This window comes from Dermacentor variabilis, chromosome 10, assembly GCF_050947875.1.
Source record: "Dermacentor variabilis isolate Ectoservices chromosome 10, ASM5094787v1, whole genome shotgun sequence".
In the NCBI taxonomy this organism is placed as follows: domain Eukaryota; kingdom Metazoa; phylum Arthropoda; class Arachnida; order Ixodida; family Ixodidae; genus Dermacentor; species Dermacentor variabilis.
Window position 1 is genome coordinate 40,324,827 of NC_134577.1, and position 17,284 is coordinate 40,342,110.

The following is a 17,284-nucleotide window of genomic DNA, read 5'->3' on the forward strand; positions in this document are numbered from 1 at the left end:
ACCAGTACTGTCTTATGCTAACAAATCTAGCATCCATGTCCTACAGAGCATTCCAGGCCAAGCCCTTCGAACATGTCTGGGGCTACCTCGAAGTGCTTCAACCGTAGCAACAATTGCCACCGCAAGAGACCACCCAATTTAACGACCTACATAGCTATCGACGCACTTCAGGCGCATATTTGCCATCTATCCAGAGTCCCTGACCTATATCTCGCTCGCTTGCCTGAGAAAAGACCCGAGGCAGCGCTCTCCAGATCAGTTGTGGCACTCTTTGTCATTGAGGCACTCACTCGCAACAAGAATGCCATTCCCTATGTGGTGCTTGAAAAAGCCTCCTGTGTACCTCGCTGTTCCAGTAATAGTGAAGAAAGCTAGCCTGACCACCGTGGCTCTCAAGCAGATCACATTGGAACTTTTGCATTGTTCATACGCTAACCGAATCCACGTTTACACGGACGGTTCCATCTCAGAAAATTCGATGGGCGCCATTGCTATGCCATCTCAATCGGTCATCATCAAGTTTAAGACTTCACACGTAACTACATCTACAGGTTCCGGACTGGCCGCTCTTCGCGCTGCTGTCGAATACAGTAAACTCTCAGTTGTACGAACGTTGGTTTATCGAATATTTCAGAATAACAATCAATATTTCAGTTGAACGAACTTGCTCAGAGGACCAAGGCTTATTTTTGTCATCAGCTGGAGGTCTATAGCAATACATTGTTTGAAGACTATGCACAGTGTGACAGTGCACTGATTACCTGTGCTGGACAGACAGATCTGGAGATTGTTTCCAGTGTTCGTCCTGAAGAAGAGTGCAACGAAGAAGAGGCAACTGCCGAGCCAGTTTCAAGCCCTATAACTCTAGCTGAGGTTGTAGGGTACATTGGAAAGTTGAGACTTTGTGTCTCAACAGCAAGCTGTGCCAGAAGAAGTGTACAAAAACACTGACTCTTCGGAGAGTTTTGTTACTTCCTGTGCTTTAAAAGTACAAGTGCAGAAGAAGAGTACAGATTTTTCTCTAAGTGAGAAAGGCAGCATTATAACTGTTATGAACCTTGTACTTGTTGATATGTACAAATTCCATTTCACACATTTCTAACACTATGGATGCCATGTCTTTTGCTCCATGAATTGTACTTCAAACTTTTGACTCTGTATGCCATGCCTTATGTTGGTCTAGTGAATATTCAGTTTAGTGAACTTTCAGTTAAGTGAACTATTTCCTTCGGTCCCTTGAAGTTCACTCAAGTGAGAGTTCACTGTACATTGAAAAAGAACCGCCTAACAAATGGGCAATATTTTGTGATTCGAAAGCAGCCGTCCAGAGCTTGCGAGATTTACTGCGACGTGGCAAATATGAACAGCTGGTGTCTAAAATCAACTAAACTTGTCATTGCACTTCTGAACGAGGACGCTATCATCTTTCAGTGGCCTCCGGGACATTGCGGCATCATTGGTAATCACGTCGCCGATGACGTTGCCCGACGTGCCTAGGCTGGCACACCGACACTCCTTATACCTTTATCGAGAGTAGACGCTGCAAGAAAGCTTCGCAGTCTCGCTCGTACCATCACATTAAGTTACTGGCATACACCACAGAATTCTGTGTCATTTACACAGCCTCGACCCGTCACTGAAACTTAAATTACCACCAAACCTTTCACGACGTGATGCAACGCTGCTGTGTCGGCTGTGGGTAGAAGTAGCATTCACCAACTCCTACAGCTATCATATTGGAATGGCGGACTCGCCAATGTGTACTAATGTAAGCGTGAAGAGACCATCAGTCATCTTCTGTGCCACTGTTCTCGCTTTGACAACCAACGTCAAACTCTCTAGTGTGCCTTGAATAGAGTGGATGACAGGCCATTTACAGAAGCAAAGATCTTGGGAGCCTGGCCTCACATTTCATTAGCCCAGAAAGCAGTTCGAGCTCTTCTTCACTACATGAAGGCAACAGACTTGAGTGCCCGACTGTAGACATCCTACACCTAATTTAGTGCATATGAAAGTGCGGTATAGACTCATGTTTTCTCTCTCTCTCTCTCTCTCTCTTGCACTCCCCATTCCCTCCCCACGTGTAGGATAGAAAACTGTACCCAGTCTGGTTAACCTCCCTGCCTTTCCTTTTTCCCTTCTCCCTCTCTCAAGGTCGAGTATGTGTCTTTTGATAATATCAGAGCGACCATATTGGTTTTGTGCCATTTAGAGGTGCAGCTACATTTTGAAATATTGAGTACTTCAGTATTCTGTTCCTCTGCCAGTGTGCCATACAAGGGCCCTGAAACTTCTACCTGGCCATCAGAGAAGTATTGGGACATCTTGATTACAGACCTTAAACAGGGTTGCACCTACATCTATGATGCCTGCGTTGGAGGCTGTCGGTTAGACACCCACCTGCAGCAAGCAGGTTAGTTTAGTTTCTCAAATTTCCCAAAAAGGATGATGACGTCATTGTCGCCATTTTGCCTAGACGCCGCCGCACGTTGAAAGCAAGCAAAAAAGAAAATTTACGATTCATAAATAAAATTGATACTGATAAATAAATTAAATTGCTGCGCAAAGACAGCTCGAACACTCCGCTTTAGGTGTTTTTACAGCGGCTCATTTAATCTTGCCTACATCATATACGGATCTGCGGCGCTTGTGTGGCATCTGCTAGGCTTCGTTTGACGAAGTTGGGTTTGTGGTCTGTGGTCTTGTGCTACGTTTACGGTTTTTAGGCGGCATTGACGCTTTGCAAGACTTCTCCGGCTGGTCTCTGTTTACCAGGGTGAGCTGCTAGACAACGTGAAACACGAAAAAAATAAATCGGAGGGCCGTCAGCAATGGCAGTTGATCTGAGTTCCTACCGGGACCAGCACTTCAAGGGAAGCCGAGCGGAGCAAGAACGCCTTCTCCGTATGAGCTCGACGCTCTACATCGGTAACATGTCCTTCTACACGACGGAAGAGCAGATCTACGAACTCTTCTCCAAGTGCGGCGACGTCAAGAAAGTCGTTATGGGCCTGGACCGTTTCCACAAGACGCCGTGCGGCTTCTGCTTCGTCGAGTACTACACGCGCGCCGACGCCGAAAATGCCATGCGCTACATCAACGGCACAAAACTGGACGACCGCATCATTCGTACCGATTGGGACGCCGGATTCATCGAGGGACGCCAGTTCGGTCGCGGCAAGAGCGGCGGACAGGTTCGGGACGAGTACCGAACGGACTACGACAGTGGTCGGGGAGGCTACGGCAAGTTGATGGCCCAGCGCGTGGTACCGCCGGCAACACCAGTTTAGCGGCCTAGAAATACTGCGTCCGTCTGTCTGAACTAACCGTTGGACACTGGGTGGTTGCACGCGTATGCGGGACGTTTCACCTGTCGTGTTTTGCGAGATGGCGGGATGGCGCGCTCATTTTGCGGGGGGGTTTCACTTCTTGGCTACCGACGAACCGTGTTGTTTTCTCACCAAGCGCGTCTTCACACTTGGTGTGTTGCCCCTGCCGTCCCGTTCCAATGAGCCAGAAAGTGCTTTGTTCATCTCCATCCCGTCTTTTTGTATCTGTCATGCGTGCTTGGAACGAGTGTGAGGGTCTTCTGCATCGTCCAAATAAATGTCCCTGCAACATGAGCAAAACTAATCTCCTTTCCAAATGAACGGCATTCGCTACGAATGCCTTTCGTTTATTTTTTACGTGCAAAAAAAAAAAAAAAAGGCCCTGTAAAAGTAGCATTCATTATTGACTTTAAGTTTGAGCAGTACACTTGCATTAAATTTTGGACCAATGCACAGATGACGGCCGATCGTTGCGGATACATAAGAATCTTGAACTAAGGCAAAAGTTGGATCAGCTGTAGGGTACTTAATGGCGACGGTCGTGCAGGACTATCGCATGCGAAACCTGCTGGCAGTGACTTGTTGGCTGTGGCATCTCTGTGTCGTGCGATTTTTGCCGGGCACCTTCAGCCGAGGCTGGAATGCTGAAGCCTCCAGAGTCCCAACTCCAGTGGTTCCCTCTACTCCTTGGACCGTAACAGTGCTGATTTGGCTAGAATGGTACACATGTTGCAAACGTGAGGAAACGGCACAAGAACTGGGTGAATGAAGTGTACAGATGTCTTAAGACTAGTTTACATCGATGGCAAATTATGAAATAAAGCTTCACCAGTTTATTCTGAGTCATGTTGTGCTAATCTTGCCAAATGGCTCTAGTGTTCTGCAGGTTTCTCCTGCCTTTAGCAAACTTTGTCCAAAGCACACCTTTGCTCCACCGGCATTTTACTGCATGCTTTTTAACAGAACCTATCTGTTGCAGTGGCTCATTGGCTGTAGCATTGTGCTGCTGAGTATGAGCTCATGTAGTTCCATTCCTGAATGTAATAATGGCCACATTTCGATGGGGACAGAATGCACAAATGCTCGTGTGCTGCGATTTGGGTGCAAGAACATCGGATGTTCAAGATTGACCTAGAGCCCTCCACTATGGCGACCCTCATAACCTGCTGCGCTGTTTCAGGAGGGTAAATCCCACAAGCTAAACTTTACAGAATCACTGTGTGGCCATTATTCAGCCTTTTCTTTATCTGTACCCGCAAAATTTGTGACGATATATAGGAAAAGCCAGAGCATAAGCAGTTCAACCTCTGCTAATGCCTTTTAACCTAATTTGCATTTTGTGCAACTGAAAGGTATGGTGGATGTGTGTCTGTCATTACAGGGCTTCCATGTGAGGGCACAGCAGGTACGAAAATATGGGTAGGGCTGCATGGACTCCCATTGCTCATTGTGTGCTCACTATAAAACCTCTCTTTGTCAAAATTAACTGGATGCCTCGCACAGCTGTGTCTCTAACAGTAACTGTGTTACTTTGGGACACTCAATCCCATCAATCATTGTCACAGGTGAACAGTGGTGTCTATAGGTAGCATTTGATACTTGTATAGTACCACAGACATCTTAAACGGGCCCTGTTATACCTTCATTCATGCTTCCCTGCTTAAAATTACGTGTTGAGGTAGTCTGTCTGTGTACTGCACTGGTAATAAGCTAAGCACCTATAGATGTGGCAACATAGCAAGATGGTAGCATTGGCCAGCGTACATCTTTGTGCCTTCTGCATTTCAGTTCTTTGTAATCTCATCCTCTCTGGCTTGCGAGGGTTCTCATTTATGCGAGCAAAACTTGGAACCACAATTTTCGTATTGAAAGGGTTTTTCGATAACTTGTTCACTGCCAGATTTGGGAATACGAACAAAACATGCAAGAAAGAGTGAAAGTAAAGAGAGGAAAGGCAGGGAGGTCGACCCGACGACTGTCCGGTTTGCTACCCTACACTGAGGTTAAGCGAAAGGGAGAATAGAAAGCAGGAGAGACAGCACTGACTGCATGTGGGAGGGATGCACTTTTAACAGTGCACTAGTGCACGAATTGCTATTTGTGCCATTGACGCATGCGGCCATGGTCCGAGTATCTTTGACTCGGGCAACAGTCTCGAGTCCAGTCAGCTTAAAAATAATTCTGGGGTTTTACGTGCCAAAACCACGATCTGATTATGAGGCACGCTGTAGTGGGGGACTCCTGATTAATTTTGACCACCGGGGTTGTCTAATGTGTACCAAATGTATGGCACACAGGCGTTTTTGCATTTCGCCCCCATTGAAATGCGGCCCCTGCAGCCGAGATTTGATGCCATGACCTCGTGCTTAGCAGTGTAAAACCAAAGCCACTAAGCAACCGCGGCAGGTGCATCCAGTCAGCTTAATGTTGTCCGGAAAGAGAGGCATTGGACGTTTTAGCAAGGACAGATACACAATAGGTGCTTGATGGTTTCCTCGTGGCTACAGGAGTTGCAGATTGGGCTACTGGCTATTTCCATAAGGTAGGAGTAAGCAAATGCCACAGCTTTTAACTACCAGAGCACTGCAGATGTCACGCATCCTGTGTAGGGCCTGCTTGAACTAGCTTGTAGTGACGAAAGGAGAGAAATGACGAGACAGCTGCATTCGCAATGTCTCGAGCCTTTATAATGAACTGTCTTTGCCAGAAATGAGCTTCTTTTCCTTGTATGATCCGGAAGAACATATGAGGATAGATAGCCCAGAGGGAATTACACGTAGGCAGTCTACAATGCAGAGAAAATGAGCATGTTGAAGAGATTCCCTGAAGCTTTAGGTTGCCTGCAATGTGTTATGCATTGCAAGGTTGTACAATGGATAGTGTTACGAACACAGAACAGGTAATGATTTATACAGGAACATGCAGTTTGTGGCAGCAAAAAGTGTGCAACGGAGCTTGCGTCGAAGGTGACATTTGCATCTCATCTTCACTATGCCTGTAGCCTAGGATGCACAGCATGCAGCTTCTCTGTTGTGTAGTCCGTGATGACCATCCTACAATATTTTCTCTGTTGCGCTATCTATGAAATGTGGTGTGCAAGTAGAACACAGTCACCTGGAAAGGAAAGCGCATGTTAAATATTCTGGCGCATGCTGCACAAAGCATTGAAATAAGCTGGGCTGTGAAAATATGCATCTTCAGTGGTTCAGGTGGGGCTGTGCCCATTACTGGGATTGGCCGACTGTTAATGGTGGATGATACAATAGGAATGGAATCGAGCGAAAGGAACCCAGCATTTTGAGGCAAACATTGCTCCTTCCTCAGGAATCAAACAACGAATGGCAGCAAAGTGCTGGTTTATAAAAGATCTTGGTAATAGTGGCAAGGAGTTTCATTATGGCTGGTTATCTTGTCTTCCTGGTTTGGGTGGGAAGCCAGAGAGAGAAGGGGTGCATGGATTAAGGGTTGACGAGATGAAGGCATTGCCTTGTTCTTGGAATGATGGATGTTAGGCATATTCTGCATTTTTTCATGACTCCATGTGGCAGCCATGAAGGAGGGTGTTGCTGGAGTCGGGAGTATGCTACATTGCAATCGAAAGGAACCAAGAGAGCCAGGATGGACTAAATACATACATGAGGCCCATGATGTCGCGGTGACGTATGGGTGGTCACACTTCAGCGCGAAATTCAAACAGAGGAAAGCTTAACCATAATCTTTTCTTCAGTATTAATATTTTCCGCTAAACGAATGAAATAGTTTCGAAACAGAACTTTATACCAGCCCTCTAAATGCTAAGGGCTGCCTAAAAAAATGTTGGCATGTTTTTCTCACGAAGGTATCGCATAAATATTAACATTCAAAACTTTTGTTTTATGGCGTTTTTCACTGGTCGATTCGGAGCAGAACTTCTTGCTCCGTGGCAACGAATCCGAATTTCAGTGGTCGATCTGGAGCGGGTTCGCGCGTTCCACTGGTCGTTTCGGATCAACTCGCTCCGCGTCGTATCGCTCTCACTTGCTCCGCCGCCGAGACGCGGATTCGGGCGGAAATAGCTCGCGTCACTTCCGTTTTCAAGCGAAATCGGTACCCGGTTGGTACGCACAACATTGTGTTGCTTCGCAAAATGGCTGCGTTCGGTGCTGCTGTAGCTGGCTGCAGCGCTCGCGTTAGCGATGAGAGCGCGGACGACAGGGATTACGAAGTGACGCAGGTGCTGCACGAAGACTTCTATGCACTTTGTCCATGCACAATCCTCGCGGGCGCGACATGGAAATGACGGACTATGCGACTGCCACGGTCAAATTACACACGGGGGACAGCGAGTTTGGTTGCCGTGGAAACGTACAGAACGGAAGTAGGGCATGGTTTTCGGAACCGGTTCGTGCGACGTGTACGCAGACTTCCTGCGTGATCCGCCGCGGAGCGTTTTTGCGCTCCGCTGGCCGATTCGGATTTGTGAAACCCGAGCGCTCGCTCGAGGATTTCGGCGGCCGCTCCAGATCGACCAGTGAAAAACGCCATTAGACATCTCCTAAGACACTAGAGTTTGACCTTGGAACATGGCCTGATACGTACCTGTATAAGTTCACTGCTTGCTAAAGAAGGATTTTTTTCTCATTTCTCGAATGCCCACAAGCATGTGCCACCATTGGTCGTCTCCGCTTTGCATACTTCCCCCCCCCCCCCTCCCTGTTAATTCTCGCCACCTTCGGGATTATAGTAATGGAAACTAGGGGTAAAAGAAACGCAGGCACTAATCTGCGTTGCACCACGGATTGGTCGCTGTAGTACAACAGGTCGGGAGGCGATAAGAAAACATTGCATTTTTATTAATTGCTTTCCAGTTCTATAACACTATGACAAACGCTGTGACTGTGCCCTAAGGTTTATCATAACGCAAACATAACTTCGGCCTGTGAGAGCCGAAAGTGAAACTATCCCCAGCCATTGCCCGAGCGAGCAGAAATACTGAAATACTATCGTCCTGCCATCATAAACCTTAGCCGCTCTGCGGCGGCTTTTAAAAACACGTAATAAATAAAAGGTTTAATATTTTATAATTCTTATAAGGTAGTAATACTATAATTACTAAAGTTATTTAATATGCAAAATGTACTAAATCTACTTTCAAAATATTGAGCTTGTTACTAGCGCCATTACTACTTCAGAATATGTTTTTATGCCTTCCGACGCGCGTGTTACAGGCCTACTGTAACAGTAGACTACCGGCGAATCAAGCACGTTAGTACACATTTTCAACATTTCACTGTTCACTGTTCGTAGGATTGTTACTAGAGCACGAATAGTCTGATATTCTGCTTGAGCAAACGCTCGCTGCGTGCAAAGCCTTCTTGTCCGAGCCTGCTAAATACGCGGGGCGCGCCGCTTCTCGTTCTTTTATCGCTGTCTCCCCGGCCGTGCTACATCATTCCTTAAAGCGTTATTCTGTTACTTGTTTCCGCTAATATTGATTCTTGTTCTATTTCAGCGACATGATGGACATACGTCCGAATAACACAATTTACATCAACAACTTGAACGAAAAGGTGAAGAAAGATGGTAAGTTTGTAGAGCCGTGAGTCAGTGTTTGCGCGTGATCCACAAAATACCGTATTTTCGTCCGCAGAGTTGAAGAAGTCGCTGTACGCCATATTCTCGCAATTTGGCCAAATTTTGGACATCATCGCGCTCAAGACGCTCAAGATGAGGGGCCAGGCGTTCGTCGCCTTCAAGGACATCAACAGTGCCACCAACGCTCTGAGGTCAATGCAGGGCTTCCCTTTCTACGATAAGCCGATGGTAGGGTCCCGTGTGATTTATTGATCTGTTGGGTCAATTGGTAGTGTGCCTGTTTAAAGCAGTCTCGACGTGTTTTCGCTGCTGCAAAGCACGCGCTTCGTTGTGTGGTGTGATCCATATCACGTCAGATTGCTGCGATACTCTGGCCTGTTTTATCTAAAGCCTTTAGCCATGCCAATTTATAACTGCTGGTTACTTCCGTGCTATGACGAGTGACACGTTGGTAGAAAGAGAGAAAGTTGGTGCATGACGCAGTCCAAAATCATTTCATAAAAATGGCGATCTAGTATACACAGGAAGGAATGAGAGTTCAGGAAGGTGCGCCGTTTATGCAGACAGTAACCGCAAGGGCTAACAAGAGACTGCCCGCTGGAAAAGCAATAATCTAAATTGTAGTCTGCATAAACATGTAACGGACTTGCTATTCTACTTTAATAGTTAGTTGTATGTGTTTTTTATGCAACTTCTTTAAGCATCATGAAGGTTGCTCTTTGCTTGATTCTATCTTGAAAAGCAGAGAATTAATTCCGTGATGCGCGTGAATCTTTGGATATGGTGTTTCAGAAACAGCGGCACCAAGCAACTTCTCGTGCATCAAAAATCCAGACACGCTTGCATTCTTTTGTGCTCTTTTTGTGTTCTTTTGTCTGTACTGCCTATGGGGTCCCCTATTTCTAAAACTGCATTGTACACGTGTGTGCAGCGCATCCAGTATGCGAAATCAGACTCTGACGCTGTGGCCAAGCTCAAGGGTACCTTCGTGGAAAACTCTCGGAAGCGCACACCTGCAGATGGCGAGGCAGCGCCGAAGAAGAGCAAAAAGAAGAAGACACAACCGCAGGCACAGCCACAACCTGCAATGATGATGATGGGAGCCGGCATGCCCATCGCGGCAGCGACGGGAGCCCTACCAGAGCAGCCCCCGAACCAGATTCTCTTCCTGACCAACCTGCCCGAGGAAACGAATGAGATGATGCTCTCCATGCTGTTCAACCAGTGAGTTCTTATCTTGTGAACCACACTAACCATCAGTTTTTGTTGACCATTGAGCTCTGCTGCAATACAAAGGCCTTTCCCAGGCCTCTCTAATAGACAGCCTCACCACGTTTGGAGGGCATGCTTGCTTTTATGTTGTACGTACTTGAGTGGAAAGCAGCCATGAGGGAAATGCCCATGCGGGTGTGATTGGTAGGTGCAGGCACATTTTTTTCCATGAATTTTAGCAGGGGGCATATATGCTTCTATTATATAATGCAAAGCATTCATTGCCTCATACTAGGCACTTTGCGGTAGGGGTAGTGGGTTCCTGTCTCACCTTCTTTTGGGCCTCTACAATCAAAGTAATGTGTCAGGTGTAATAAGGGTTTCTATGCACAACATCCCAATGCACTGCACATTGGGCCGTGGTCAACACACACACATTTCTCGTGACATCATCAGCTACCTTGAGACAGTTGGTGCTTGCATCATGTCACATGGCAACGATTTCAGAAAAATGCGCACATATGCATGTGCCAGTTTCCATTGGGCCACAAAAGTAGAAATGGACTGTGTCAATAATATCTGACCTTACCACTGTCTTTCGCTTGTGTCACGTTGCACAGAAACAATTTGCTTATAAAAGTGAGTCTGGGCCAGCTTGTCATTTTTCCCTCATAGCAGCAGATGCTGTGAGACATTGTACCACCTTCGTGGTCAGCCCATGTCATAACAGAACCAGTGTAACGTTTCTTCGCCCGAATACAAAAAAATAAGTAGCCATGTTGTCACCATCATACTATCATCATCCCTTGCTGCTGTTGTTACACATTTGCTCACCGCACACACACATTGGTCTATCTAATAACGTTTTACAGAATCCCGAATGATGCTGGACAGCCAGCTACCTTCGAAATACTTCGTTTGTTGTCTATCTTCACAGTACATGGGATCTGCATAACTTTGTAGAATATTTTTACCCTTACCTTTCCTCATCCTGCTTGTCATGGCAAAAAAAAAAGAAAAAAAGAGGAACTATGACTATTGATATCCCTTGGGGCAATAGTGGTGTCGTGAAACTTGGTTAGGTTGGTCAACTTCCAGAAGCTATACCGTATTTACTCGTTCTAATGTGCCCTCGATTGCAACGCGCACCCGTTTTCCATGACCCCAAAAAAGAAAAAAAAGAGTGCAATACCACACGCCTCGTGCTTCCATATAGAAATACTATTTTCTCTCATTTGGAAAAAACAGATTTTTTCCCAATACACTAAAGTTGGGATGAATAAAAACGCAAATGGAAGCGGCGCACCTTGCTGCCAAGATTTTCACTGCGCCGGTACGAGTCGCGTGGAGCAATAGGCATCACTCGTCGTCGCTATCAGACAACTCCTTATTGCTATCAACGGACCAAAGCGTTTCATCCTCGGTGCCATCCATGGCATTTGAAATCCCACACTTTTTAAAGGCCTTGTTGACCATGGTAGACGGGATCGTCCACCATGCATCTTTCACCCATCCAGCAAAGTCCTGCAGTGAGGCATGCTTCATTTTATTGGCGGGCGTGAAAATGTGGCAGCCACTGACACGTTATTCGGTGTAGAGCGCCCGAATTCTATTTTTCACTGGCTTATTCAAACAAACATCGAGCGGCTGGAGCTGTGATATCATGCCGCCGGATATCACGACAAGGTCGGTTTTGCATGAAGCCTGCTTTTCCTTGATGCGCTGGTCAAGGTGGCACATGAACGCATCGAGAACAGGCATCCCACGTAGACCCAAACTGCCGCCGGGTCTCTTCCGCCAAACGTTATCAATCCAGTCAGCGACCAAGTCCGTGGTCATCCAACCTTTTTCATTTGCACGCACAATCACACACTCGGAAACACGATTCCTTTCGGGAGCGTCTTCCGTCTGAAGATGAGATACGGGGGCAGCTTGTGCGCATCCCCAGTGCAACAAACCATTGCGGTGACTAATTTTTTCATGGCCAGAAGACAAAAAACGCCCACTTGCTTTGCCCCCTTCTTTTCAACGGTTGTGGTGGCAGGCACGTCAAAGTAGAGCAGCGTCTTATCGGCATTTCCAATCTGTCCGAAGTGGAGCCGTTTCTATGGTGCAACTTCAAAACGTACCGCTGAAAACTGTGCAATTTCTCTTCATATTCTTCGGGCAGTTTTTGGCATATCTCTGTCCGCTTTCGAAGAGAAAAGCCTTTTCTTTTCATAAAATTTGATAGCCAGCACCTGTTCTCTTTGAAGTCACTCTGCCTTAGCCCTTTCTGTAGCGCTAACTGCCTCGCCCGTACTTTGAGCAGATCGATCGTCACAGGCCGCTTGCTGCTCTTGCATGTATTCCGTGAGCAGCTCTTCTATTTCGGCGAAGCGGCCCTGCTTCGGTCCACTGATACCCTTCCTTGTTGCTTTGCTAGCGAAAATATTCTTCTGCTTGTGCCAGTCCCGCGCGCAAGTTTTGGGAACTCCGAAAGCCCGTGATGGGGGGGGGGGGGGTCTTACTCCTGGCACATAACTATCTTTTTAAATGCGGCATCATGGTGGACTCGGTGTGTTTTCACTATTGGCGCTTCCATGCTGATTGAATAAACACAGAAAACGGGAAGACAGGCAGTAGACTAGGTTGCACTAGCACCTGGTTACACGTGCAACATGAAGGTATGCACATGGAGGAAGCTACGGCAGCTAGGCTAGAAGTGCGTATGAGGCGGCCATTTTTAGAATGCCGATGGCGATGTGGTAACGCGGATTTAGGGTCGCAGTCGATTCTAACGCGCATGCAATTTTTGGACCCGTTCTATCAGGAAAAAGGTGTGCGTTAGATTCGATTAAATACGGGAAGTAGGTAACCTGTGGCGTTGACAATATACGTTCACAATATATACTAAGCTGTGCCAGCGTTCCAGGCATGCTTTTAGAACCTGACAAGAATGCCAGTGTGTTTCGTTGCACATACGTTATTAAGGTGACATATCTCAAAAGTGATACTTCAATTTCTGCTAAGCAGACATGACTTCACTACTTCTCTGCTTGAGCTTTGCAATTGCAACATGTGCCTTAATTAACGTTATTGAAAAGGTAAGTAGCGGATTGGGTGATTTGCAATATTGTCACATAGTAAAGAACACCGTAGCAAAACTGGGAATCAAGAAACTAACTTTTTGATTGGGAGAACCTGTGCCCCCGAGTGTTAAGGACACTTGAAGCACAGTAATAAGGGGTGAGCACAGTCGGCTATCAGCGAAATCTGATCTGTGGGTCAAATGCATCATACTTTTATACATGACTTGTCGAACATTCCAGCATAATTACTGGTGCCTGCATGCCTTCCCAAGAGTACTACACAATTAATGTTACACATACCATCTGATTACAGAAAGTTAGGTGAGAACGTACACAACAGATAGAATCAATCATAACATTCGAGTAAGTTCCAAATTGTGCAGGTGCCTGTTGCGCTGAGCGATATCTCTAAGGTGTTAGTGGGTGAAATGCATTTCCGAAAAAAAGGACGAATACTTAAGTACACATGTTAATATTACCTAAGTACACATGTTAATATTGTTGAAATTTTCTTGCTGCTAATGTCCTCCTTGTCTGTGTACTTGCAAAAACTGCAAAAGCCTAGATGTTAGTTTCTCTTTTTTTCTTAGTGTTCTTCATAAGAAAAAAAAAAGATTTGACGATGATTACAGTACCCCCTAATGTGAGTTTCGAGTGTAATGGTTTAGGTCTTTTGAATTCGCTATACATTATGGCCAAGAATTTGATTCTGAAGGACAAAGTCCTCTTGGCAGCAGCGCTGAACCTCCTCTCAGGCAGCACATTTAGTAGCAGTGGCAGACGAGGCATTTCCACCGGTTGCGTTGCTCAATGTTCAGAAAGAAAGTGCAAAGATGGGAACGCGTAGCTCGTGTGGGGGGCATTCTCTAGTGGTGGCACCGCAAGTGATGTATTGCATGCGCAGGGGGGTTTGAAGCCCACGCCAGCGCTTTGTTTCCGCACTGTCCACATAGCTGGTTGTGCCAACACTTTGCTTTTCTCCTCACCCTTTTCATTATACCCCTCCTCATCTTTCGGCCTCGTGGTTGTGGTGTGGCCTCCTCTCTGCTTTCCTCCTCATGTCTTTCATCTCTCGCTGGACTCTGCGTTCACTTTCACCTTACGCTGTGCTCGTTCACTCGGTTACGCCGAGAACAACGTCAGTGCTCGCCGCATGAACAGATGGCTCACATGTCATCTTAAATTTTGAATAAGTGGATATCTTGCATGTCGATATTGTTATAGGAAACTTCGAGGAATTACAAGTGAAAGAAGCAACAGGGTCTTCAAAATGTGTACTATCTCGCTCAGTGCGAGCAACAATGCAAAAGCACATGTCAAAGCGGTTGTGCATTATAACGTATACTGAGCACAATAGTACATCAAGGCGGATCTGTGCATTGCTTGTGTTACGCATCCCTAACATTTAGCCCTGGTAATAAATGCAGAAAAGTTTTTCCGTCATTTGAGATAGCTGATGATTGCTCATACAGTGAAACCTCATTAAACTGTAGTTGGCTGGAGCTCGGAAAAAGTATGTACTAAACAGTAGTACTGCTTAAACGAAATAGCATGAGATTGCCCACTTACCTGTCAGAAACAGAACTCGGAGAGAGTGCGATGAATGGGGAAAAAAACATGCAGTATTTATTCACTTCGCGCGACAAAAGTGTTATTTTCGTTTGATGCTGCGGCGGCCTAGCAGTGATGACAGCGGCCTCAAACGTACTGAAGCTGCGAGCCGGCTTTTTAGCCTGCCCCCTCTTCCCGGCAAGCACTCGCATGGCAGATTCATCGTTTGCATTACGTATTCTCCATGCACGCGCGCAGTAGCACTGCAGAAGTCATGGGGCACCTTTTTAATGCTGTTCTCGTCGCGACGACTGCATTCATGAGGCTGGCTAACGCGCAGCTTCTGCTACTGTCGGGCCTGAATCGATGGCGTAAAGTCGAACCTTGTAGCTGACATTTCTCCGCGGTTGCAGCAGCGCTGCCGAGCAACTTCTTCACATTCCACATGCCACACACTGTAGTCAACAGTAGACCCATGTCGCGTGCCAGCGCCGACTTCTTCGTGTCATGTTTGATAGCACGAACAATGTCTAAGTTTTCTTCTGTGCTAAGCATCCGGCATCTTTTTTATCCGAGCATTGGCAGTAATGCAAGTCCTTGCTTGCATGACGCCACAACGCTCTCTGGCACGGTGCCGAAATGATGTTGATGTGGCTTCACGCACAGGGCACTTGGAGGCCGTTGTTCCGGCCTCTGAGGCTTGTTGTTCTACCGGGCCGCCCGATAGAGACGACGTACTGCTGTGTTTGCACGACGAAAAGTGGAAGCACTACATGTTAACCGATACATACGCAATAAGCTGGTACAGTTTATGCGGATACAAAACGCATTATGTTCAATGCCCACTGAGTTGGGGATTTGACTTTACTACTTTTAAAATGAAACTACTGTTAAAGCGGGTACAGTTTAATGAGGTTTTACTGTATCAAGAAACGTAAGTGGAAAACTGCAAACTGGAAAGCTAAGCGCGAAGAAATTACACACATTTTGAACAGACTAGGACGAGCACTGCTACCAATTGTTTATTCCGGTTAACGCCCTACCGATTTACACATTCTTTGTGTTGACTGGAATAAACGGTTGGTAGTAGCACTTGTCCTCGTCTGTTCCACGTGTATGTGTAATTTATTTGCACTTAGTTTTCCAGTCAACATGTTAGACCAACTAGCCTAACAGTTAGTCCTTCTCAAATAGCTTGAACCCTTGTGCCCAGTTGGTGTGAGAATAGCGTCTAAAGTAGTACTATACTTGTTTTTGTACTCTAGCTGACAGGTTGGTTGTAGTGCTGAGTGGAGTGAATAAGTAGAAATATCTTCATATTGTGCTTTTACTGGTTGTTTAGTCTGACTGCTCTTTAACCCTTTAACCTACAATCCCGTGCTGTACTTGTCATTGGAGGTTGTACCAACATCGGTAATGATGAGTCACACTTGTTCAGCTCGATGTTCTCCAGCTGCCACGGCCAAAGATGAGTTACAGTTGGCATTGATGGAAAGTTATTTTTAAGAGCAGCTTTTTTTAGTTTGTTTTAATTCTAACCAAAACAAATCGGGTAGTATATTTTCAGAATCAGACTGGTACGTATAGAAAGAATTATGGCTACATAAGGAAATTGAGGAAATTTGATACATTTTTCTGGAAATAACTTGGGGGTTAATATTGAGATTTGATATATTCCTTTCATACTTGTACAGTATTCTCACCTTGTCTTGCCTGAAATAAGAAAATTAGTGGGAGTTCCAAGGCAAAAATATTGTGGGCATGCTTTGTTTTCTGCAATTGATTGCATTATTGATGCAATTGATTGAATTAAATGATTGCTAAAATGTCTGCAGCAAGTAGGGACATGTTATTGTCCAAATTCTTGCTTGTTCGTGGTTTTCTCTTTGGATTCGAAATTGAAAATGTATGCGACATATTAAATTAAATGTGATTACATAGTGCACCAACAGGCCCCATGTGCTTTTTATTACCAGCAATCAAAGGCTTTACCATCATGAAAGCTTGCTCACACGGTCGCATTTACACAGGTTCCCTGGCTTCAAGGAGGTCCGGTTGGTGCCTGGCCGGCACGACATTGCCTTTGTGGAATTTGAGAATGAGATCCAGTCATCGGCAGCCAAAGAGGCCCTGCAAGGCTTCAAGATCACACCGACGCATGCCATGAAGATTACATTTGCCAAGAAGTAGTCCACGTACGAAATCTGCGGCATTCTGCCCACGGGACTTTCTCTTTTTCCTCATTGGCCACGTTTCTTTGTTTGGTCTGCTTTCTGTTTTTTTTGTGTGTGTGTGCACATCATGATCTATGAATTGGCAGTAATAAGCTGCTTCATCATCGCCTTTTGCTTAAAAGTGCAGCTGGCCTTGTTTGCTGGAAGGTAACAGGCTAAGCCCGGACTGTGTGATGGCCCTTACAGTGAAGAAAATCTCACACCCAAAAGATTTCATTGTCTTGTTTCTTTCATCCTGAACATCTTTTCATTATGTTCACTTCCATGCTAGAATATAGGAATGAAACCAATGAGAATGTTACTGTATTGCATG

At 45.9% G+C, this 17,284-nt stretch overlaps 2 protein-coding genes across 2 annotated transcripts; both read left to right on the forward strand.

The window, feature by feature from the left end:
- The first annotated feature begins 2,639 nt into the window (after positions 1–2,639).
- On the forward strand, positions 2,640–4,171 carry Cbp20 (cap binding protein 20). Its single transcript, XM_075672446.1, has one exon. The coding sequence runs from the start codon at positions 2,832–2,834 to the stop codon at positions 3,288–3,290; it is 459 nt and encodes a 152-aa protein (XP_075528561.1). The 5' UTR covers positions 2,640–2,831; the 3' UTR covers positions 3,291–4,171.
- A 4,309-nt stretch (positions 4,172–8,480) lies between these two features.
- Positions 8,481–17,080, forward strand: snf (U1 small nuclear ribonucleoprotein A snf). Its single transcript, XM_075672447.1, has 5 exons — positions 8,481–8,573; positions 8,821–8,891; positions 8,959–9,131; positions 9,835–10,127; positions 16,768–17,080. The coding sequence occupies exons 2-5, from the start codon at positions 8,825–8,827 to the stop codon at positions 16,925–16,927; spliced, it is 693 nt and encodes a 230-aa protein (XP_075528562.1). The 5' UTR covers positions 8,481–8,573; positions 8,821–8,824; the 3' UTR covers positions 16,928–17,080.
- The last annotated feature ends 204 nt before the right edge of the window (positions 17,081–17,284 follow it).

Bases quoted from the DNA above. Each gene is read 5' to 3' on its own strand.
- Cbp20 (XM_075672446.1), top strand. From the start codon at position 2,832: ATGGCAGTTGATCTGAGTTCCTACCGGGACCAGCACTTCAAGGGAAGC.
- snf (XM_075672447.1), top strand. From the start codon at position 8,825: ATGATGGACATACGTCCGAATAACACAATTTACATCAACAACTTGAAC. The intron at 9,132-9,834 runs GTAGGGTCCCGT...ACGTGTGTGCAG, and splicing joins CTTTCTACGATAAGCCGATG to CGCATCCAGTATGCGAAATC. The intron at 10,128-16,767 runs GTGAGTTCTTAT...GCATTTACACAG, and splicing joins CTCTCCATGCTGTTCAACCA to GTTCCCTGGCTTCAAGGAGG.